Source organism: Phyllobates terribilis, unplaced genomic scaffold (assembly GCF_046119375.1).
Source record: "Phyllobates terribilis strain yellow unplaced genomic scaffold, ASM4611937v1 Scaffold_5__5_contigs__length_657084704, whole genome shotgun sequence".
NCBI lineage: Eukaryota > Metazoa > Chordata > Amphibia > Anura > Dendrobatidae > Phyllobates > Phyllobates terribilis.
In genome coordinates, this window is record NW_027362765.1 from 128834724 (window position 1) to 128859793 (window position 25070).

At 47.3% G+C, this 25070-nt stretch overlaps 1 protein-coding gene across 1 annotated transcript in view; it reads left to right on the top strand.

Annotated features, from left to right (window-relative positions):
* The first annotated feature begins 5213 nt into the window (after positions 1–5213).
* The window catches only part of LAMA5 (laminin subunit alpha 5), a 248368-nt gene continuing 228511 nt past the window's right edge, over positions 5214–25070 (top strand). The window contains exons 1-2 of the mRNA XM_073682987.1: positions 5214–5571; positions 8068–8220. Coding sequence (XP_073539088.1) covers positions 5299–5571; positions 8068–8220 — 426 coding nt within the window. The 5' untranslated portion in view covers positions 5214–5298. The remainder of the gene's footprint in view (positions 5572–8067; positions 8221–25070) is intronic.

The window sequence follows — 25070 nt, forward strand, 5'->3', positions numbered from 1 at the left end:
GTAGTTATATTCTTGTACATATGGGGCAGTATTACAGTAGTTATATTCTTGTACATATGGGGCAGTATTATAGTAGTTGTATTCTTGTACATAGGAGGCAGTATTATAGTAGTTGTATTCTTGTACATAGGGGGCAGTATTATAGTAGCTATACTCTTGTACATAAGGGAAGTATTATAGTAGTTATATTCTTGTATATAGAGGCAGTACTGTATTATAGTAGTTATATTCTTGTACATAGGGGAAGTATTATAGTAGTTATATTCTTGTATATAGAGGCAGTATTATAGTAGTTATATTCCTGTACATAGAGGCAGTATTATAGTAGTTATATTCTTGTACATGGGGCAGTATTATAGTAGTTATATTCTTGTATATAAAGGTAGTATTATAGTAGTTATATTCTTGTACATAGGAGGCGGTATTATAGTAGTTATATACTTGTACATAGGAGCAGTATTATAGTAGTTATATTCTTGTACATAGGGGCAGTATTATAGTAGTTATATTCTTGTACATAGGAGCAGTATTATAGTAGTTATATTCTTGTACATAGGAGCAGTATTATAGTAGTTATATTCTTGTACATAGAGGGCAGTATTATAGTAGTTATATTCTTGTACATATGGGGCAGTATTACAGTAGTTATATTCTTGAACATATGGGGCAGTATTATAGTAGCTGTATTCTTGTACATAGGAGGCAGTATTATAGTAGTTGTATTCTTGTACATAGGGGGCAGTATTATAGTAGTTATATTCCTGTACATAGGGGGCAGTATTATAGTAGTTATATTCTTGTACATAGAGGGCAGGATTATAGTAGTTATATTCCTTTACATAGGAGCAGTATTATAGTAGTTATATTCCTTTACATAGGAGGCAGTATTATAGCAGTTATTTTCTTGCACATAGATGACTGGATTATAATATCTATTTTCTAATACATTAGAAAATAAGTACTATAATAGACAGCATTATAATGCATAAGTTTGCATGATGAGTATTTTTTTTAGCGTTTTTGATGCTGTGTATTTTCGTTTAAAAAAACACAGAATCTTACAGTTCCAGAAAAGTGTATATTATTTATAGAATCTAATGCCCACTGTGCTATCAAAGTAACTGGAAGTATCCAAAACAAAGCAGTTTTATTTAAACATGACATACCAAAAGGAGACAAAAATTGCAGTAGAAAAAACGCAATGAAAAAAAACCCACAAGTAACCTAATTTACCTTATTAGCGCAGAAATGCTGCGGAAAATCTGCAACATCAAAAGCTCACGAAATACGCATTGTGGGAACTTAGCCTTAATCAGAAATGCACTCAAGAGAAAGCGCCCCCTGGGGTAAAGAGAATGTAGAACCTCTGCTCCATCCTGGGGCATATTGAAGGTTGAGGGATCAAAATTGAAACAATTCTTAGCACTTTTTTTCTACCTGTATCCAGATTAGAGTTGGTTTAATTTTTTTTTTTGCGTTTACTATTATTACTTTTATAGAGTATTAGCGAGTTTTATAGTCTGGTGGTCAGGTTGCCTCTCGATGCTGCTCTAACACTAATTATGTCCCATGCGGACATTTTATTCTCCATTGTTAAAGCAGGAAGAGCAACTGTTAACTTTCTACTGCAAAAACTCCCTTCCTGTCCTCCACCCAATGTCTTCAGCCTGTCTTATTAACACGTCCACGTCGGCCGCCAGCTCACAGGTCCCCAGGACTGGTACAGGGGGCTTGTAATTATGATATGACATGTCTGCTTTTTACTGCTGAGTATTAGGGTTGATCGGGCTAATTTGAATTACAAACACTAGAGGGCGCATTTGTTATTATCCTCAATGGTGTAGATTAGATTTTGGGCAATTCCCACATACAATGGAAAATGTGTATTATATGGATTTCACCACATTCATACTGGAAATCTGATTGTTTGCTTGCAACCGAATAAGCTGCAGATTTCTAGGTTTGTGAATTCTCTCAATATGTTTACACAACATTTTTCCACTTGGATTTCAAGCACATTTTCTTGCTCCAAAATCTGCCCACAAATGGCCTCCTATTAATTTCATTGGAGTTCTGCATGGTAGATCTTATGCCACGAATTTGAAATCCAAGCAGCTGAAAAAAAAGACGTAACCAGTCACTTTTGAAGGGAATTGAAGGAAAACTGCATTAAAATATTGGTGGCTTTCTAACTTTGTATGAGTTATAAATCTTACGTTCTGTAGTCTGAACATAAGTGAAAACCTGAAAATTCATGATTGACCGAAATTCATCTTTTTGACACTTATTACACTTACCTATCGATTTTCCACACTTAAAATCCACAGCATATTATAATATCAGCAGAATGGAAAGGAAGAAATCTCCAAGAAAAAGTGCAGCAAAATCCACTTGTAGATTCTGCTGCAGAAAAGACCCTGTGGAAAGTTCAGCATAAAGTCCACAACATGAGAATCCAGCGTGTCTGAGATTTGGGGGCTGCAACCTCGCTTTCTCTATTCTGGTCCTGTACACCTGGGTTAGGGTCTCAGTATTATACCTCTCCGTATCCTACCACTGTGCCTTCTGCAGGTCCCAAAGTTCCCTGGATTGACCACCACACTTCTATGTTGATTATGAACCACATGTATCAATAGTGCAAAACAGGAGCGGATACAGACAGAAGAGACCCCTTGTGTAAGAACGGTATATAGGCAAAGATGTCACTAATTACTCCACATTTTGAGGACTTTTTACTGTGCATAAGACTGGGTTTACACCGAAGATTTGGCTGCAACTCAGGCCGTGTGGCCAAAAATTGCTGTATGTCGTTGCTACATCACAACACAGTGCAGGTAAATGGGGTCACATTGTGACCTGAAAAGGAAAGAATCCAGATATGTGCTGACTTGCTTGTATCAGTACAGAAAAAAATTGGGGGTTTGACCCCATTCACTTGCATTATGCAGTGATCAAATAAGAGAAAACATGCGATCAAAGAGACCCAAGAATTAATTAGTAGATATAAAAATTAGCTTTTATTACATATAATAGGATAAAAGATATCAGACAAAAGTGATGCAAAGCACATACAATGTAAAAAATCCATCATAGTGGAGGACTAACTAGGTTCATAATGTGAGAGTATGGCGCTGTGGCCAATACATTTATCACTAATGTCTCACATGGTCACAGGTAAAGTCTCAAGAGAAGCTATAATGTAAGTATCAGAATGGTTAGGGCTATCTTAAATGGCCAATTATATATTAATCATATGTTGCCTAATAGATATACCACCAGCTTCAGCCAACAAGACAGATAATTTAAAGAAAGGATGTATTTTTTTTTTTTTTTTTTTTATTGTCAAATATGCAACCTTGATGTTTATTGATTACTTTGAATCGCACAATATTACTTGGGCAGTCTTGCCTTAAGATTGACTTGGTGGTAGAATATAATATATACATTTTTGTACTTCAGATTGACACGATTGCTTATGTTGGTACATTAGCCTAATAAAAATACCTTGTCACAATATGTAGTAGACCGGACCTGTGCGCGTGCGCGCTGCGATCTGTTCTGGCGTCTCTGTGACGTCGGCGTCTTCATGCAGGACCTGCGGGATCATGTGGGCCCACGTGATCTCTGCACCTCCCTTTGCATGACGCCGGCGTCGGGGATTGGCCTGACGGTCGTGACGCGGCACGCGTCATCTAAGGTCCTGGTCTTATCCCGGATTGGCTGGCTAACATTTAAAATGACACACCGCGGGAGGTGATTTATGCCCCCTGAAGAAGGCAGCGCCGAAACGCGCGTTGGGGTGGACGCGTGGTTCATATGTGAGTCCTCATATGGTCTTATTCTGAGTCCAGGTATATATATTTTATACATCCTTTCTTTAAATTATCTGTCTTGTTGGCTGAAGCTGGTGGTATATCTATTAGGCAACATATGATTAATATATAATTGGCCATTTAAGATAGCCCTAACCATTCTGATACTTACAATATAGCTTCTCTTGAGACTTTACCTGTGACCATGTGAGACATTAGTGATAAATGTATTGGCCACAGCGCCATACTCTCACATTATGAACCTAGTTAGTCCTCCACTATGATGGATTTTTTACATTGTATGTGCTTTGCATCACTTTTGTCTGATATCTTTTATCCTATTATATGTAATAAAAGCTAATTTTTATATCTACTAATTAATTCTTGGGTCTCTTTGATCGCATGTTTTCTCTTATTTGATCTCCATGTTGGGCGATTTCCCTTATCATTATCCATAGGTGTGATTTTTTCTACTCGTGTACTTTTGTGACTATGCACCGGTTGGAAACTGTATGTATATTATGCAGTGATGTAGCTCCAGCATTTAGTGATCTTTGGCCGGACGACCTTTGTCACGAGTCTAGCCCCAGCCTAATTCATATAACATATTAAATAGACCCCCCTTTATACGAACACCAAGGAAATGTGCCAGAAATGATGAAAGTCTGTAATGAATTTGGCGCAAACATTACAGTTTTATTAGCTGCACTGCTTTGATGTAAGATTAAAACTGGCACAGGACTTTCCTAAATCTATGACATTTGCATCACTCCAGCTTTCCCATTCTCCTGAATGACAGCCCTGTGTGGTTTGCAGCCCCTGCTTTAGCAGCAACATAAAGTGCCACATTGGTTGTCACTCCCCCCCTAGTCCCAGAGGTAGAAAACTTTTATTTATAGTACTCATTCTTATAGCGCCATTAATTCCACAGTGCTTTATAGACATCGTCCCTGTCCCCATTGGGGCTCACAATCTACATTCCCTATCAATATGTCTTTGGAGTGTGGGAGGAAACAGGAGGAAACCCACACAAACACGGGGAGAACATACAAACTCCTTGCAGATGTTGTTCTTGGTGGGATTTGAACCCAGGACCCCAGCGCTACAAGGCTATCCACTGATGTATTGGAGCTGTTTTATTTTAAGGGAGGTGTTCTGTTATCTACAGTCACTATACACAGCAAGGGTTAATCTATGCATCCTCAAACTCCATCTCCCAGCAGTCACTGATAACTTCCATCCACATCTAGATTTGTAAAGTACATGCTTTCCTCTACACCCTGATCACCCCAGTCATGCACATGGCTGCCCCCTAGCAGTGCAGGGTGTGTGCCCCCAGCAGGCAGCCCCTCTCTCTCCCCAGGGCAGGTCTGAGTGCTGCCCCCGCCCCTCTGCTCCTGTGACAACCTCTAGCCCAGCATCATCATCATCACTTGTCTTAGTTTGGAGCTAGGGGGAGAGCGGGAGCGCACAGTAGTCCCGGGAGATGGCAGTGCCCAGGAGTCACCCCTGCCCTCGGCTGCCGCATCTACTGCTGCTGTCCTGTTGCTTGGTCTGGAGGACGCTCTGTGCCCAGGAGCTGCCCACTAACGGAGTCAATGGCTACAGCCTGCACCCACCATACTTCAATCTGGCAGAGGGCACCAAGATTTCCGCCACTGCCACCTGCGGGGAGGGTGAGGGTGGCAGAGCGCTGGAGGATCTCTACTGCAAGTTGGTGGGAGGACCTGTGTCTGGGGATCCCAGCCAAACCATCCAGGTACTTGTCGCCTGTCCGGCACTTCTGTGGTTAACCCCCCCCCCCCCCGCCTTCATTCTGTTACCTATTCGTTACTTTGTATCAGTGACTTCCTCCTTGGCCGCAGATCAGATGTGATGCCAGGGATGGAACCAGTGCCCCCGCAATACGCCCCTTCCCCCTTGGACACTTTCAATAGTTGGGGAGATTTTTAACTCTTTGATTACTTGCTTAGCAACGAGGGCAAAACAATTGAATAAGCTGCTGCTGGAGGTCGGGAATCCAGGGGAGAGCTGCACTTGTTACTGCTGCACTGGGAAGGAAGGGCCTGATGCCAGCTGAAAAGTAAAAACTCCTTCCTATGATATCACCCTGAAACTGCAAGGAACAAAATATGATGGCACCTCTATAGGATGTGATCTTAGAATGATAGCACCCTTATATGATGCAAGCCTAAAATGACAGCACCTTTATAAGATGTCACCCTAAAATAATAGCACCTTTATAGGATGCCACTCTAAAATGATAGCATCTTTATATCATCCTACCCTAAACTGATAGCATCTTTATATAATCCTATCCTAAAATGATAGCACCTTAATAGGATGTGATCCTAAAATAATAGCACCTTTATAGGATGCCACCCTAAAATGATAACACCTTTATATGATGCCACCCTAAAATGATACCACCTTAATAGGATGTGTTCTTAAAATAATAGCAGATTTATATGATGCAAGCCAAAAATTATATTATAGAACTTTTATAGGATGCCACCTTATAATGATAGCACTTTTATAGAATGCCAGTTTAGATTGGTGCCATCTTACAATGATAGCATCTTTATAGTATGGCATCCTAAAATGATAGTTCTTTTATTTGGTGCCACCTTAAAATGATAGCGTCTTTTCATGATGCCATTCTAAAATTGTACCACCTTTATATGATGCCTTCCTTAAATGACTGTGCTTTTATAAGGTGCCAACTTAAAATACTTTCACCTTTCTCTACCACCTTACAGATGAGGTTATTCATTTTAAATTGACATAAACTTCAAATGTTGTCTCCTTAACAAAGTAAAATCCTATTGGAATGTAAAGCTGATCTCATTTCTAGGTGGCGTGATTTTAAGGTGATCTCAAGGTAGCAAATTTAAAGGTGAGATCATTTTTTCAAAGAAATGATCCAATGTTAATGATGCCAGTCTGCCTGTAAGGCATCCAGCTGGCATACTGCTAATTACATGGACTTATATTTTTCTACTTCATGTTAGGAATGTTTTAAAAGTTTGGTATTTTTCAAGTTTTATTTTGGACTCAATTTGGTCAATAAACCTCAACCATTTCCTCTTCCAAAAAACTGGTCCATGTGAATGGAGTACATAGACAGTAATTTTGCTGCCCTGTAAAATCTGATCCTGAATAATTATCAGTGTTTTCCTGAAAACTTTAGAAATGTCCCAGATTAATCTCCCGAGAGATCAGACAGATTTCCTCTGGTTTAACATAATTGTTTTGTCCCTTTGTGATACTCTCTAAGTGATTGGAGAAAGTGTTTCTATGGCCCACTGGTCTCAGTGATTTACTTGCCCTTTGGCAATAGGAGAATAAGTAATAAGCCCCCTCCCTCTGCTTCCAAATGGATTGATCTTTTCAGCCTCCATTATTGGAATTCCAGCCTCTCTGTTTACAGGTGAGAATGTGGCCATTATTATTAGTGACGCCCCTCTGACCCCTCTTCTGTCCAGGCCTGAGCTGTGTGTGTCACCATCTAACCCTCTCCAATGATCGGCCTTAGATCTTGCTAATTGCTCCATGGCTTCCTTATCTGAAAGCCTGACAGCCTCTTTGAACCGTGAATTTACTGACCTTCCCCTCATTGAGATGCCACCTAGTTATGTGACCCAGCAGGAGCGACCACACCACAATGGGCCAGTCAGATCCTGCTGTGCGAGCTGTACAAAGCCTATAGACATAGCGCCTATTAGTCCATTATGTAAAGTGGGCCCATATTTCTTAAATATTTAAAGAGTGTTTCCCTTTAAATACAGAAACACCAGTGAATGTAAGTCTTTGTGACATCCTCTATGGACCAGTCAATCAACTGTGTGTCATTATATGTGTTTCTGGGAAAGCTAGGTGCCAACTCCTATAGCAATGGAGCCATTACTGCTGCCTTGGTGGCAATCACCCAGCTTTCCACACTCCTGAATGGTACATGGGGTTGGTCAAACAGTGATCCACACCTGCCCCAAATGTCAATGTATAATTAGGCAGGCCAGATGACTACTACAGGGATTTAGGCATATGTAAAGCTGGGTGACTGCCCAATGGCCGCCATATTGGTTGTCATCGTATAAACTCATTGCATTAGCAAAAATAAATGAACTGGTAGATTACAATAAAGTTCTTAGAATGCTACTGTTCTCCGAGTCCCTGATAAATGTGATATTTATGCTTTCCTGTGGACGTATTGATACTTGTAGTCTTCTAATTAGTGTCTTAATTGTGTTCCCAGGGCCAATACTGTGACATCTGCTTAGGCAGCAGTGGAGATAAGTCGCACCCCATCACTAACGCCATTGATGGGACTGAACGATGGTGGCAGAGCCCGCCACTGTCCCGGGGAATGGAGCACAATGAAGTCAACGTCACCTTGGATCTGGGTCAGGTCTGTATAGTGACATTTTATATAGCCAAGTCCGGGTTCACACCAGCGTATACGACTACAATGCCCAGTCCGGCAGCGGGTCGGACCCGAACTTACAGCCTTATATGTATCTATGAAGCTGTAAGTTCGGGCCGGGAGACCCTCCGTCAGTCTGGGCATTGTGGTCCATATACGGACCATGAAACACGCTCTTGTGAACTCGGCCTAAATGTTGCAGTGTATAAATATGTTCTGGATTTCAAGTCATCCATTTACATAATCTGCTGCTGGTTACTCTTCAGCTGTCTGAGACTACAACTCCCAGCATGTTGTGTTAGTCTAATCTGTAACCTGTAGTTTTCTAGCTGGTCATACACGTTAGCTATCTGTCAGCTGAACAATCATTCATCTGACAGCTATATCTCTAGACTCCCCCATATACAGGAATACTCGGATGAGCGTTCCTGTGTTCTCCTTAAGAGAGGAGCTGCTAAAATCATCTGACAGCGGTTAAAGGCCCCCATATGCATTACATAAAATTATATAAATAGGATGCCACCTTAAAATGATTGCACCTTTATATGACCCGAGCCTAAAATGATGGCACGCTTATAGGATATCACCTCTAAATTATAGCACCTTTATAGGATGCTAGCCTAAAATGATAGCACCTTTTATAGGATGCCATACTAAAATGATAGCACCTTTATAGGATGCTAGCCTAAAATGATAGCACCTTTATAGGATGCTAGCCTAAAATGATAGCACCTTTATAGGATGCCATACTAAAATGATAGCACCTTTATAGGATGCTAGCTTAAAATGATAGAACCTTTATAGGATGCCATACTAAAATGATAGCACCTTTATAGGATGCTAGCCTAAAATGATAGCACCTTTATAGGATGCTAACCTAAAATGATAGCACCTTTATAGCATGCCATACTAAAATGATAGCACTTTTATAGGATGCTAGCCTAAAATGATAGCACCTTTATAGGATGCCATACTAAAATGATAGCACCTTTATAGGATGCTAGCCTAAAATGATAGCACCTTTATAGGATGCCATACTAAAATGATAGCACCTTTATAGGATGCCATACTAAAATGATAGCACCTTTATAGGATGCCATACTAAAATGATAGCACCTTTATATGACGCAGGTCTAAAATGATAGCACCTTTATAGGATGCCATACTAAAATGATAGCACCTTTATATGACACAAGCCTAAAATGATAGCACCTTTATAGGATGCTAGCCGAAAATGATAGCACCTTTATAGGATGCTAGCCGAAAATGATAGCACCTTTATAGGATGCCATACTAAAATGATAGCACCTTTATATGACACAAGCCTAAAATGATAGCACCTTTATAGGATGCTAGCCGAAAATGATAGCACCTTTATAGAATGCTAGCCTAAAATGATAGCACCTTTATAGGATGCTAGCAGAAAATGATAGCACCTTTATAGGATGCTAGCCGAAAATGATAGCACCTTTATAGAATGCTAGCCTAAAATGATAGCACCTTTATAGGATGCAATACTAAAATGATAACACCTTTATAGGATGCTAGCCTAAAATCATAGATGGTCCGCCAATTGAGACAAAATCTGTAGGATCAGCCAAATTTAATATTATGTATATTGGGACATTGAAGTGGTTTTTCTGTTTTCGGTAATCCCATGTCCTGAGGCTCAAGTGTGTTTAAAAGACAAACGATGCTTACTCACCCTCTCCAGGTCCAGCACTGAGTCTCTGCTGCTGCCCCCGGTGCATGTTATTGTCTGCCGCACTGATGTCACGCCAACATTGCTGCTGCCAATCAGTGAGCTCAGCTGCTCTTCATGAGCTTCTCAGAACCGCTCAGCTCAGTTATTGTCTGCAGCGTTGTCGACATCAGCGTTGCAGACAATGATACACTCTAGGAGCAGCAGCAAAGACTCAGCATTGGACCCAGGTAGATTTTGCTGTTTTTTTTTCTTTAAAGCAAAGTGCAGCAGGTGTTTTCTGGAAGTAGAAAATCCCTCTAAGGTGTCAGGACATGCTGGGTCTGTTAGTCTCTCTGCTAGAGAGGCACAGGCCGCAGACCAGCTTCTAAACACATGTTGGGAGTTGTAGTCTTAGAACTGCTGGAACGCCACCAGTTGTAATCTGCAGATTTTCTAAGCAAACATCAGATTGATTGGCTAATGGCTTTTCATTTTCTTAAACTGTGCTCCCTGCGGGACGAAGGGGGTGAAATTCCCTCACTGGCGGTCTTGCTGGAATCTTTTTTTTTTTCTCCTCATCAATCGTGAGCTCACACTCCCATCTTGAAGGTGCCCCCAATGTAGATGGCTTCTCTTGTCTGCCTGTGATGGGGGAGGAGGGGATGGTACATTTAATTGTATTTTATTGTGTGTTCGGGTCCCATCCCCCAACACACATCTCAGGACAGTGTCATTGTGCAGATAGAGCAGGCTGTGGTGTCTGGGGACAGACATTCTTATAGATGTGCAGTTATAGGCTGCAGACTTACTGCCCATTGAGGTGTAGGGGTGAATTGATTGGCCAAGGATGAGTCATTTACGATGAATTTATGAAAATAATAAGTGAATTGATTAGTCCATTGTATCCTATGGACTAGCGAACTGATTTCTTATCCCCCCGCCTGAGTCTTCATAAAAGTGCTGCATGACTTCAGTATTTACATCTGGTAGGACACGTTCACACACGTTGAGTATTTGGTCAGTTTTTTACCTCAGTATTTGTAAGCCAAAATCAGGAGAGGAACAATCAGAGGAAAAGTATAATAGAAACAAGTCACCACTTCTGCATTTATCACCCACTCCTGGTTTTGGCTTACAAATACTGAGGTAAAAAACTGACCAAATACTGAATGTATGAATGTGGCCTTAGGGTGTATACACATGACGTCTTTAAGATACTACGGCCGCATGTTTCGTGGCTGTTAGGCTGCGTGCCCACTACGCGTTTTTCAAGCGTTTTTGCCGCGGAATTTCTGCAGCGAAAACGTTTAAAAAGCGCATGGTAATCCGTGCCCCATGGTCCCCAATGATAATCCGCATGTGCTGTGCACATGCTGCGGAAACTTCCCCTTATAGGCAGAGTCTGTAGTATAATGCCCCCCCCCCCCCATAAGCAGAGTGTTTACTATAATGCTCCCCCCCTCTTCCCATAGGCACAGTCTGTAGTATAATTACCCGCACCCATAGGCAGAGTCTGTAGTATAATGCCCCCCCCCCCTAATAGGCAGAGTCTGTAGTATAATGTGCCCCCCCCACTCATAGTCATAGGCAGAGTCTGTAGTATAATGCCCCCCCCCCCATAAGCAGAGTGTGTACTATAATGCCCCCCCTCTTCCCATAGGCACAGTCTGTAGTATAATTACCCGCACCCATAGGCAGAGTCTGTAGTATAATGCCCCCCCCCCCCTAATAGGCAGAGTCCGTAGTATAATGTGCCCCCCCACTCATAGTCATAGGCAGAGTCTGTAGTATAATACCCCCCCCATAAGCAGAGTGTGTACTATAATGCCCCCCCTCTTCCCATAGGCACAGTCTGTAGTATAATTACCCGCACCCATAGGCAGAGTCTGTAGTATAATGCCCCCCCCCCTAATAGGCAGAGTCTGTAGTATAATGCCCCCCCCTCATGGGCAGAGTCTGTAGTATAATGCTCCCCCCCCATAAGCAGAGTGTTTACTATAATGCTCCCCCCCCATAAGCAGAGTGTGTACTATAATGCTCCCCCCCTCTTCCCATAGGCAGAGTCTGTAGTATAATTACCCGCACCCATAGGCACAGTCTGTAGTATAATACCCCCCCCCCCCTTATAGGCAGAGTCTGTAGTATAATACCCCCCCCCCCTTATAGGCAGAGTCTGTAGCATAATGCCTCCCCACTCATAGGCAGAGTCTGTAGTATAATGCCCCCCCCCCATAAGCAGAGTGTGTACTATAATGCCCCCCCTCTTCCCATAGGCACAGTCTGTAGTATAATTACCCGCACCCATAGGCAGAGTCTGTAGTATAATGCCCCCCCCCCCTAATAGGCAGAGTCTGTAGTATAATGTGCCCCCCCACTCATAGTCATAGGCAGAGTCTGTAGTATAATGCCCCCCCCCATAAGCAGAGTGTGTACTATAATGCCCCCCCACTTCCCATAGGCACAGTCTGTAGTATAATTACCCGCACCCATAGGCAGAGTCTGTAGTATAATGCCCCCCCCCCTAATAGGCAGAGTCTGTAGTATAATGCCCCCCCTCATAGGCAGAGTCTGGAGTATAATGCTCCCCCCCCATAAGCAGAGTGTTTACTATAATGCTCCCCCCCCATAAGCAGAGTGTGTACTATAATGCTCCCCCCCTCTTCCCATAGGCAGAGTCTGTAGTATAATTACCCGCACCCATAGGCACAGTCTGTAGTATAATACCCCCCCCCTTATAGGCAGAGTCTGTAGTATAATACCCCCCCCCCCTTATAGGCAGAGTCTGTAGCATAATGCCTCCCCACTCATAGGCAGAGTCTGTAGTATAATGCCCCCCCCCATAAGCAGAGTGTGTACTATAATGCCCCCCCTCTTCCCATAGGCACAGTCTGTAGTATAATTACCCGCACCCATAGGCAGAGTCTGTAGTATAATGCCCCCCCCTAATAGGCAGAGTCTGTAGTATAATGTGCCCCCCCACTCATAGTCATAGGCAGAGTCTGTAGTATAATGTGCCCCCCCACTCATAGTCATAGGCAGAGTCTGTAGTATAATGCCCCCCCCCCCATAAGCAGAGTGTGTACTATAATGCCCCCCCTCTTCCCATAGGCACAGTCTGTAGTATAATTACCCGCACCCATAGGCAGAGTCTGTAGTATAATGCCCCCCCCTAATAGGCAGAGTCTGTAGTATAATGCCCCCCCTCATAGGCAGAGTCTGTAGTATAATGCTCCCCCCCCATAAGCAGAGTGTTTACTATAATGCTCCCCCCCCATAAGCAGAGTGTGTACTATAATGCTCCCCCCCTCTTCCCATAGGCAGAGTCTGTAGTATAATTACCCGCACCCATAGGCACAGTCTGTAGTATAATACCCCCCCCCCCTTATAGGCAGAGTCTGTAGTATAATACCCCCCCCCCCCTTATAGGCAGAGTCTGTAGCATAATGCCTCCCCACTCATAGGCAGAGTCTGTAGTATAATGCCCCCCCCCCCATAAGCAGAGTGTGTACTATAATGCTCCCCCCCTCTTCCCATAGGCAGAGTCTGTAGTATAATGCCCCCCCCCCTAATAGGCAGAGTCTGTAGTATAATGTGCCCCCCCACTCATAGTCATAGGCAGAGTCTGTAGTATAATGCCCCCCCCATAAGCAGAGTGTGTACTATAATGCTCCCCCCCTCTTCCCATAGGCACAGTCTGTAGTATAATTACCCGCACCCATAGGCAGAGTCTGTAGTATAATGCCCCCCCCCCTAATAGGCAGAGTCTGTAGTATAATGCCCCCCCTCATAGGCAGAGTCTGTAGTATAATGCTCCCCCCCCCATAAGCAGAGTGTTTACTATAATGCTCCCCCCCCATAAGCAGAGTGTGTACTATAATGCTCCCCCCCTCTTCCCATAGGCAGAGTCTGTAGTATAATTACCCGCACCCATAGGCACAGTCTGTAGTATAATACCCCCCCCCCCTTATAGGCAGAGTCTGTAGTATAATACCCCCCCCCCTCATAGGCAGAGTCTGTAGTATAATGCCCCCCCCCCATAAGCAGAGTGTGTACTATAATGCCCCCCCTCTTCCCATAGGCACAGTCTGTAGTATAATTACCCGCACCCATAGGCAGAGTCTGTAGTATAATGCCCCCCCCCCCTTATAGGCACAGTCTGTAGTATAATACCCCCCCCCCCCTTATAGGCAGAGTCTGTAGTATAATACCCCCCCCCCTTATAGGCAGAGTCTGTAGCATAATGCCTCCCCACTCATAGGCAGAGTCTGTAGTATAATGCCCCCCCCCCCATAAGCAGAGTGTGTACTATAATGCCCCCCCTCTTCCCATAGGCAGAGTCTGTAGTATAATTACCCGCACCCATAGGCAGAGTCTGTAGTATAATGCCCCCCCCCCCTAATAGGCAGAGTCTGTAGTATAATGTGCCCCCCCACTCATAGTCATAGGCAGAGTCTGTAGTATAATGCCCCCCCCCATAAGCAGAGTGTGTACTATAATGCCCCCCCTCTTCCCATAGGCACAGTCTGTAGTATAATTACCCGCACCCATAGGCAGAGTCTGTAGTATAATGCCCCCCCCCCCTAATAGGCAGAGTCTGTAGTATAATGCCTCCCCCCTCATAGGCAGAGTCTGTAGTATAATGTGCCCCCCCCTCATAGGCAGAGTCTGTAGCATAATGCCTCCCCCCTCATAGGCAGAGTCTGTAGTATAATGCCCCCCCCCTCATAGGCAGAGTCTGTAGTATAATGCCTCCCCCTCATAGGCAGAGTCTGTAGTATAATGCCCCCCCCCTCATAGGCAGAGTCTGTAGTATAATGCCTCCCCCCTCATAGGCAGAGTCTGTAGTATAATGTGCCCCCCCCTCATAGGCAGAGTCTGTAGCATAATGCCTCCCCCCTCATAGGCAGAGTCTGTAGTATAATGCCCCCCCCTCATAGGCAGAGTCTGTAGTATAATGCCCCCCCCCTCATAGGCAGAGTCTGTAGTATAATGTGCCCCCCCCTCATAGGCAGAGTCTGTAGCATAATGCCTCCCCCCTCATAGGCAGAGTCTGTAGTATAATGCCCCCCCCCTCATAGGCAGAGTCTGTAGTATAATGTGCCCCCCCCTCATAGGCAGAGTCTGTAGCATAATGCCCCCCCCCTCATAGGCAGAGTCTGTAGCATAATGCCTCCCCCCTCATAGGCAGAGTCTGTAGCATAATGCCTCCCCCCTCATAGGCAGAGTCTGTAGTATAATGCCCCCCCCCTCATAGGCAGAGTCTGTAGTATAATGTGCCCCCCCCTCATAGGCAGAGTCTGTAGCATAATGCCCCCCCCCTCATAGGCACAGTCTGTAGTATAATGCCTCCCCCCTCATAGGCACAGTCTGTAGTATAATGCCTCCCCCCTCATAGGCAGAGTCTGTAGTATAATGCCCCCCCCTCATAGGCAGAGTCTGTAGTATAATGTGCCCCCCCCCTCATAGGCAGAGTCTGTAGTATAATGCCCCCCCCCCTAATAGGCAGAGTCTGTAGTATAATGTGCCCCCCCACTCATAGTCATAGGCAGAGTCTGTAGTATAATGCCCACCCCCATAAGCAGAGTGTGTACTATAATGCCCCCCCTCTTCCCATAGGCACAGTCTGTAGTATAATTACCCGCACCCATAGGCAGAGTCTGTAGTATAATGCCCCCCCCCCCCTAATAGGCAGAGTCTGTAGTATAATGCCCCCCCTCATAGGCAGAGTCTGTAGTATAATGCTCCCCCCCCATAAGCAGAGTGTTTACTATAATGCTCCCCCCCCATAAGCAGAGTGTGTACTATAATGCTCCCCCCCTCTTCCCATAGGCAGAGTCTGTAGTATAATTACCCGCACCCATAGGCACAGTCTGTAGTATAATACCCCCCCCCCTTATAGGCAGAGTCTGTAGTATAATACCCCCCCCCCCTTATAGGCAGAGTCTGTAGCATAATGCCTCCCCACTCATAGGCAGAGTCTGTAGTATAATGCCCCCCCCCCATAAGCAGAGTGTGTACTATAATGCCCCCCCTCTTCCCATAGGCACAGTCTGTAGTATAATTACCCGCACCCATAGGCAGAGTCTGTAGTATAATGCCCCCCCCCCTAATAGGCAGAGTCTGTAGTATAATGCCCCCCCTCATAGGCAGAGTCTGTAGTATAATGCTCCCCCCCCCCATAAGCAGAGTGTTTACTATAATGCTCCCCCCCCATAAGCAGAGTGTGTGCTATAATGCTCCCCCCCTCTTCCCATAGGCAGAGTCTGTAGTATAATTACCCGCACCCATAGGCACAGTCTGTAGTATAATACCCCCCCCCCCTTATAGGCAGAGTCTGTAGTATAATACCCCCCCCCCTCATAGGCAGAGTCTGTAGTATAATGCCCCCCCCCATAAGCAGAGTGTGTACTATAATGCCCCCCCTCTTCCCATAGGCACAGTCTGTAGTATAATTACCCGCACCCATAGGCAGAGTCTGTAGTATAATGCCCCCCCCCCCCTAATAGGCAGAGTCTGTAGTATAATGCCTCCCCCCTCATAGGCAGAGTCTGTAGTATAATGTGCCCCCCCCTCATAGGCAGAGTCTGTAGCATAATGCCTCCCCCCTCATAGGCAGAGTCTGTAGTATAATGCGCCCCCCCTCATAGGCAGAGTCTGTAGTATAATGCCTCCCCCTCATAGGCAGAGTCTGTAGTATAATGCCCCCCCCCTCATAGGCAGAGTCTGTAGTATAATGCCTCCCCCCTCATAGGCAGAGTCTGTAGTATAATGTGCCCCCCCCTCATAGGCAGAGTCTGTAGCATAATGCCTCCCCCCTCATAGGCAGAGTCTGTAGCATAATGCCTCCCCCCTCATAGGCAGAGTCTGTAGTATAATGCCCCCCCCTCATAGGCAGAGTCTGTAGTATAATGTGCCCCCCCCTCATAGGCAGAGTCTGTAGTATAATGCCCCCCCCTCATAGGCAGAGTCTGTAGTATAATGTGCCCCCCCCTCATAGGCAGAGTCTGTAGCATAATGCCTCCCCCCTCATAGGCAGAGTCTGTAGCATAATGCCTCCCCCCTCATAGGCAGAGTCTGTAGCATAATGCCTCCCCCCTCATAGGCAGAGTCTGTAGTATAATGCCCCCCCCTCATAGGCAGAGTCTGTAGTATAATGTGCCCCCCCCTCATAGGCAGAGTCTGTAGTATAATGCCCCCCCCTCATAGGCAGAGTCTGTAGTATAATGTGCCCCCCCCTCATAGGCAGAGTCTGTAGCATAATGCCTCCCCCCTCATAGGCAGAGTCTGTAGCATAATGCCTCCCCCCTCATAGGCAGAGTCTGTAGTATAATACCCCCCCCCCCTTATAGGCAGAGTCTGTAGTATAATACCCCCCCCCCTTATAGGCAGAGTCTGTAGTATAATGCCCCCCCCCCATAAGCAGAGTGTGTACTATAATGCCCCCCCTCTTCCCATAGGCACAGTCTGTACTATAATTACCCGCACCCATAGGCAGAGTCTGTAGTATAATGCCCCCCCCCCCTAATAGGCAGAGTCTGTAGTATAATGTGCCCCCCCACTCATAGTCATAGGCAGAGTCTGTAGTATAATGCCCCCCCCCATAAGCAGAGTGTGTACTATAATGCCCCCCCTCTTCCCATAGGCACAGTCTGTAGTATAATTACCCGCACCCATAGGCAGAGTCTGTAGTATAATGCCCCCCCCCCCTAATAGGCAGAATCTGTAGTATAATGCCCCCCCTCATAGGCAGAGTCTGTAGTATAATGCTCCCCCCCCCATAAGCAGAGTGTTTACTATAATGCTCCCCCCCATAAGCAGAGTGTGTACTATAATGCTCCCCCCCCTCTTCCCATAGGCAGAGTCTGTAGTATAATTACCCGCACCCATAGGCACAGTCTGTAGTATAATACCCCCCCCCCCTTATAGGCAGAGTCTGTAGTATAATACCCCCCCCCCCCTCATAGGCAGAGTCTGTAGTATAATGCCCCCCCCCATAAGCAGAGTCTGTAGTATAATGCCCCCCCTCTTCCCATAGGCACAGTCTGTAGTATAATACCCCCCCCCCCTTATAGGCAGAGTCTGTAGTATAATACCCCCCCCCTCATAGGCAGAGTCTGTAGTATAATGCTCCCCCCCCATAAGCAGAGTGTGTACTATAATGCCCCCCCTCTTCCCATAGGCACAGTCTGTAGTATAATTACCCGCACCCATAGGCAGAGTCTGTAGTATAATGCCCCCCCCCCCCTAATAGGCAGAGTCTGTAGTATAATGCCTCCCCCCTCATAGGCAGAGTCTGTAGTATAATGTGCCCCCCCCCTCATAGGCAGAGTCTGTAGCATAATGCCTCCCCCCTCATAGGCAGAGTCTGTAGCATAATGCCCCCCCCCCCTCATAGGCAGAGTCTGTAGTATAATGCCTCCCCCTCATAGGCAGAGTCTGTAGTATAATGCCCCCCCCCTCATAGGCAGAGTCTGTAGTATAATGCCTCCCCCCTCATAGGCAGAGTCTGTAGTATAATGCCCCCCCCCTCATAGGCAGAGTCTGTAGTATAATGCCCCCCCCCCTCATAGGCAGAGTCTGTAGTATAATGCCCCCCCCCTCATAGGCAGAGTCTGTAGTATAATGCCCCCCCCTCATAGGCAGAGTCTGTAGTATAATGCCCCCCCCCTCATAGGCAGAGTCTGTAGTATAATGCCCCCCCCCTCATAGGCAGAGTCTGTAGTATAATGTGCCCCCCCCCTCATAGGCAGAGTCTGTAGCATAATGCCTCCCCCCTCATAGGCAGAGTCTGTAGTATAATGCCCCCCCCTCATAGGCAGAGTCTGTAGTATAATGTGCCCCCCCCTCATAGGCAGAGTCTGTAGCATAATGCCTCCCCCCTCATAGGCAGAGTCTGTAGCATAATGCCTCCCCCCTCATAGGCAGAGTCTGTAGCATAATGCCTCCCCCCTCATAGGCAGAGTCTGTAGTATAATGCCCCCCCCCTCATAGGCAGAGTCTGTAGTATAATGTGCCCCCCCCTCATAGGCAGAGTCTGTAGCATAATGCCCCCCCCCTCATAGGCACAGTCTGTAGTATAATGCCTCCCCCCTCATAGGCAGAGTCTGTAGCATAATGCCTCCCCCCTCATAGGCAGAGTCTGTAGTATAATGCCCCCCCCTCATAGGCAGAGTCTGTAGTATAATGTGCCCCCCCCTCATAGGCAGAGTCTGTAGTATAATGCCCCCCCCTCATAGGCAGAGTCTGTAGTATAATGTGCCCCCCCCTCATAGGCAGAGTCTGTGGCATAATGCCTCCCCCCTCATAGGCAGAGTCTGTAGCATAATGCCCCCCCCCTCATAGGCAGAGTCTGTAGTATAATGCCCCCCCCTCATAGGCAGAGTCTGTAGCATAATGCCTCCCCCCTCATAGGCAGAGTCTGTAGTATAATGCCCCCCCTCATAGGCAGAGTCTGTAGTATAATGTGCCCCCCCCTCATAGGCAGAGTCTGTAGTATAATGCCCCCCCCTCATAGGCAGAGTCTGTAGTATAATGTGCCCCCCCCTCATAGGCAGAGTCTGTAGCATAATGCCTCCCCCCTCATAGGCAGAGTCTGTAGCATAATGCCTCCCCCCTCATAGGCAGAGTCTGTAGCATAATGCCTCCCCCCTCATAGGCAGAGTCTGTAGTATAATGCCCCCCCCCTCATAGGCAGAGTCTGTAGTATAATGCCCCCCCCCTCATAGGCAGAGTCTGTAGTATAATGCCCCCCCCCTCATAGGCAGAGTCTGTAGTATAATGCCCCCCCCCTCATAGGCAGAGTCTGTAGTATAATGTGCCCCCCCCCTCATAGGCAGAGTCTGTAGCATAATGCCTCCCCCCTCATAGGCAGAGTCTGTAGTATAATGCCCCCCCCTCATAGGCAGAGTCTGTAGTATAATGCCCCCCCCCTCATAGGCAGAGTCTGTAGTATAATGTGCCCCCCCCTCATAGGCAGAGTCTGTAGTATAATGTGCCCCCCCCTCATAGGCAGAGTCTGTAGTATAATGCCCCCCCCTCATAGGCAGAGTCTGTAGCATAATGCCCCCCCCCTCATAGGCACAGTCTGTAGTATAATGCCCCCCCCCTCATAGGCAGAGTCTGTAGTATAATGCCCCCCCCTCATAGGCAGAGTCTGTAGTATAATGTGCCCCCCCCTCATAGGCAGAGTCTGTAGCATAATGCCTCCCCCCTCATAGGCAGAGTCTGTAGCATAATGCCTCCCCCCTCATAGGCAGAGTCTGTAGCATAATGCCTCCCCCCTCATAGGCAGAGTCTGTAGTATAATGCCCCCCCCTCATAGGCAGAGTCTGTAGTATAATGTGCCCCCCCCCTCATAGGCAGAGTCTGTAGCATAATGCCTCCCCCCTCATAGGCAAAGTCTGTAGTATAATGTGCCCCCCCCATAGGCAGAGTCTGTAGTATAATGTGCCCCCCCAATAGGCAGAATCTGTAGTATAATGTGCCCCCCCTCATAGGCAGAGTCTGTAGTATAATGCCCCCCCCCTCATAGGCAGAGTCTGTAGTATAATGCCCCCCCCCTCATAGGCAGAGTCTGTAGTATAATGTGCCCCCCCCCTCATAGGCAGAGTCTGTAGCATAATGCCTCCCCCCTCATAGGCAGAGTCTGTAGTATAATGTGCCCCCCCTCATAGGCAGAGTCTGTAGTATAATGTGCCCCCCCCCTCATAGGCAGAGTCTGTAGCATAATGCCTCCCCCCTCATAGGCAAAGTCTGTAGTATAATGTGCCCCCCCCATAGGCAGAGTCTGTAGTATAATGTGCCCCCCCAATAGGCAGAATCTGTAGTATAATGTGCCCCCCCTCATAGGCAGAGTCTGTAGTATAATGCCCCCCCCCTCATAGGCAGAGTCTGTAGTATAATGCCCCCCCCCTCATAGGCAGAGTCTGTAGTATAATGTGCCCCCCCCCTCATAGGCAGAGTCTGTAGCATAATGCCTCCCCCCTCATAGGCAGAGTCTGTAGTATAATGCCCCCCCCCTCATAGGCAGAGTCTGTAGTATAATGCCCCCCCCCTCATAGGCAGAGTCTGTAGTATAATGTGCCCCCCCCCTCATAGGCTGAGTCTGTAGCATAATGCCTCCCCCCTCATAGGCAGAGTCTGTAGTATAATGCCCCCCCCCTCATAGGCAGAGTCTGTAGTATAATGCCCCCCCCCTCATAGGCAGAGTCTGTAGTATAATGTGCCCCCCTCATAGGCAGAGTCTGTAGTATAATGTGCCCCCCCCCTCATAGGCAGAGTCTGTAGTATAATGCCCCCCCCCTCATAGGCAGAGTCTGTAGTATAATGTGCCCCCCCCTCATAGGCAGAGTCTGTAGCATAATGCCTCCCCCCTCATAGGCAGAGTCTGTAGTATAATGCCCCCCCCTCATAGGCAGAGTCTGTAGTATAATGTGCCCCCCCTTCATAGGCAGAGTCTGTAGCATAATGCCTCCCCCCTCATAGGCAGAGTCTGTAGCATAATGCCTCCCCCCTCATAGGCAGAGTCTGTAGTATAATGTGCCCCCCCCCTCATAGGCAGAGTCTGTAGCATAATGCCTCCCCCCTCATAGGCAAAGTCTGTAGTATAATGTGCCCCCCCCATAGGCAGAGTCTGTAGTATAATGTGCCCCCCCAATAGGCAGAATCTGTAGTATAATGTGCCCCCCCTCATAGGCAGAGTCTGTAGTATAATGCCCCCCCCCCTCATAGGCAGAGTCTGTAGTATAATGCCCCCCCCCCTCATAGGCAGAGTCTGTAGTATAATGTGCCCCCCCCCTCATAGGCAGAGTCTGTAGCATAATGCCTCCCCCCTCATAGGCAGAGTCTGTAGTATAATGTGCCCCCCCTCATAGGCAGAGTCTGTAGTATAATGTGCCCCCCCCCTCATAGGCAGAGTCTGTAGCATAATGCCTCCCCCCTCATAGGCAAAGTCTGTAGTATAATGTGCCCCCCCCATAGGCAGAGTCTGTAGTATAATGTGCCCCCCCAATAGGCAGAATCTGTAGTATAATGTGCCCCCCCTCATAGGCAGAGTCTGTAGTATAATGCCCCCCCCCTCATAGGCAGAGTCTGTAGTATAATGCCCCCCCCCTCATAGGCAGAGTCTGTAGTATAATGTGCCCCCCCCCCTCATAGGCAGAGTCTGTAGCATAATGCCTCCCCCCTCATAGGCAGAGTCTGTAGTATAATGCCCCCCCCCTCATAGGCAGAGTCTGTAGTATAATGCCCCCCCCCTCATAGGCAGAGTCTGTAGTATAATGTGCCCCCCCCTCATAGGCAGAGTCTGTAGCATAATGCCTCCCCCCTCATAGGCAGAGTCTGTAGTATAATGTGCCCCCCCCCTCATAGGCAGAGTCTGTAGCATAATGCCTCCCCCCTCATAGGCAGAGTCTGTAGCATAATGCCCCCCCCCTCATAGGCAGAGTCTGTAGTATAATGCCTCCCCCTCATAGGCAGAGTCTGTAGTATAATGCCCCCCCCCTCATAGGCAGAGTCTGTAGTATAATGCCTCCCCCCTCATAGGCAGAGTCTGTAGTATAATGCCCCCCCCCTCATAGGCAGAGTCTGTAGTATAATGCCCCCCCCCCTCATAGGCAGAGTCTGTAGTATAATGCCCCCCCCCTCATAGGCAGAGTCTGTAGTATAATGCCCCCCCCTCATAGGCAGAGTCTGTAGTATAATGCCCCCCCCCTCATAGGCAGAGTCTGTAGTATAATGCCCCCCCCCCTCATAGGCAGAGTCTGTAGTATAATGTGCCCCCCCCCTCATAGGCAGAGTCTGTAGCATAATGCCTCCCCCCTCATAGGCAGAGTCTGTAGTATAATGCCCCCCCCTCATAGGCAGAGTCTGTAGTATAATGTGCCCCCCCCTCATAGGCAGAGTCTGTAGCATAATGCCCCCCCCCTCATAGGCAGAGTCTGTAGCATAATGCCTCCCCCCTCATAGGCAGAGTCTGTAGCATAATGCCTCCCCCCTCATAGGCAGAGTCTGTAGTATAATGCCCCCCCCCTCATAGGCAGAGTCTGTAGTATAATGTGCCCCCCCCTCATAGGCACAGTCTGTAGCATAATGCCCCCCCCCTCATAGGCACAGTCTGTAGTATAATGCCTCCCCCCTCATAGGCAGAGTCTGTAGCATAATGCCTCCCCCCTCATAGGCAGAGTCTGTAGTATAATGCCCCCCCCTCATAGGCAGAGTCTGTAGTATAATGTGCCCCCCCCTCATAGGCAGAGTCTGTAGTATAATGCCCCCCCCTCATAGGCAGAGTCTGTAGTATAATGTGCCCCCCCCTCATAGGCAGAGTCTGTAGCATAATGCCTCCCCCCTCATAGGCAGAGTCTGTAGCATAATGCCCCCCCCCTCATAGGCAGAGTCTGTAGTATAATGCCCCCCCCTCATAGGCAGAGTCTGTAGCATAATGCCTCCCCCCTCATAGGCAGAGTCTGTAGTATAATGCCCCCCCTCATAGGCAGAGTCTGTAGTATAATGTGCCCCCCCCTCATAGGCAGAGTCTGTAGTATAATGCCCCCCCTCATAGGCAGAGTCTGTAGTATAATGTGCCCCCCCCTCATAGGCAGAGTCTGTAGCATAATGCCTCCCCCCTCATAGGCAGAGTCTGTAGCATAATGCCTCCCCCCTCATAGGCAGAGTCTGTAGTATAATGCCCCCCCCCTCATAGGCAGAGTCTGTAGTATAATGTGCCCCCCCCCTCATAGGCAGAGTCTGTAGCATAATGCCTCCCCCCTCATAGGCAGAGTCTGTAGTATAATGCCCCCCCCTCATAGGCAGAGTCTGTAGTATAATGCCCCCCCCCTCATAGGCAGAGTCTGTAGTATAATGTGCCCCCCCCTCATAGGCAGAGTCTGTAGCATAATGCCCCCCCCCTCATAGGCACAGTCTGTAGTATAATGCCCCCCCCCTCATAGGCAGAGTCTGTAGTATAATGCCCCCCCCTCATAGGCAGAGTCTGTAGTATAATGTGCCCCCCCCTCATAGGCAGAGTCTGTAGCATAATGCCTCCCCCCTCATAGGCAGAGTCTGTAGCATAATGCCTCCCCCCTCATAGGCAGAGTCTGTAGCATAATGCCTCCCCCCTCATAGGCAGAGTCTGTAGTATAATGCCCCCCCCTCATAGGCAGAGTCTGTAGTATAATGTGCCCCCCCCCTCATAGGCAGAGTCTGTAGCATAATGCCTCCCCCCTCATAGGCAAAGTCTGTAGTATAATGTGCCCCCCCCATAGGCAGAGTCTGTAGTATAATGTGCCCCCCCAATAGGCAGAATCTGTAGTATAATGTGCCCCCCCTCATAGGCAGAGTCTGTAGTATAATGCCCCCCCCCTCATAGGCAGAGTCTGTAGTATAATGCCCCCCCCCTCATAGGCAGAGTCTGTAGTATAATGTGCCCCCCCCCTCATAGGCAGAGTCTGTAGCATAATGCCTCCCCCCTCATAGGCAGAGTCTGTAGTATAATGTGCCCCCCCTCATAGGCAGAGTCTGTAGTATAATGTGCCCCCCCCCTCATAGGCAGAGTCTGTAGCATAATGCCTCCCCCCTCATAGGCAAAGTCTGTAGTATAATGTGCCCCCCCCATAGGCAGAGTCTGTAGTATAATGTGCCCCCCCAATAGGCAGAATCTGTAGTATAATGTGCCCCCCCTCATAGGCAGAGTCTGTAGTATAATGCCCCCCCCCTCATAGGCAGAGTCTGTAGTATAATGCCCCCCCCCTCATAGGCAGAGTCTGTAGTATAATGTGCCCCCCCCCTCATAGGCAGAGTCTGTAGCATAATGCCTCCCCCCTCATAGGCAGAGTCTGTAGCATAATGCCTCCCCCCTCATAGGCAGAGTCTGTAGTATAATGCCCCCCCCTCATAGGCAGAGTCTGTAGTATAATGTGCCCCCCCCCTCATAGGCAGAGTCTGTAGCATAATGCCTCCCCCCTCATAGGCAAAGTCTGTAGTATAATGTGCCCCCCCCATAGGCAGAGTCTGTAGTATAATGTGCCCCCCCAATAGGCAGAATCTGTAGTATAATGTGCCCCCCCTCATAGGCAGAGTCTGTAGTATAATGCCCCCCCCCTCATAGGCAGAGTCTGTAGTATAATGCCCCCCCCCTCATAGGCAGAGTCTGTAG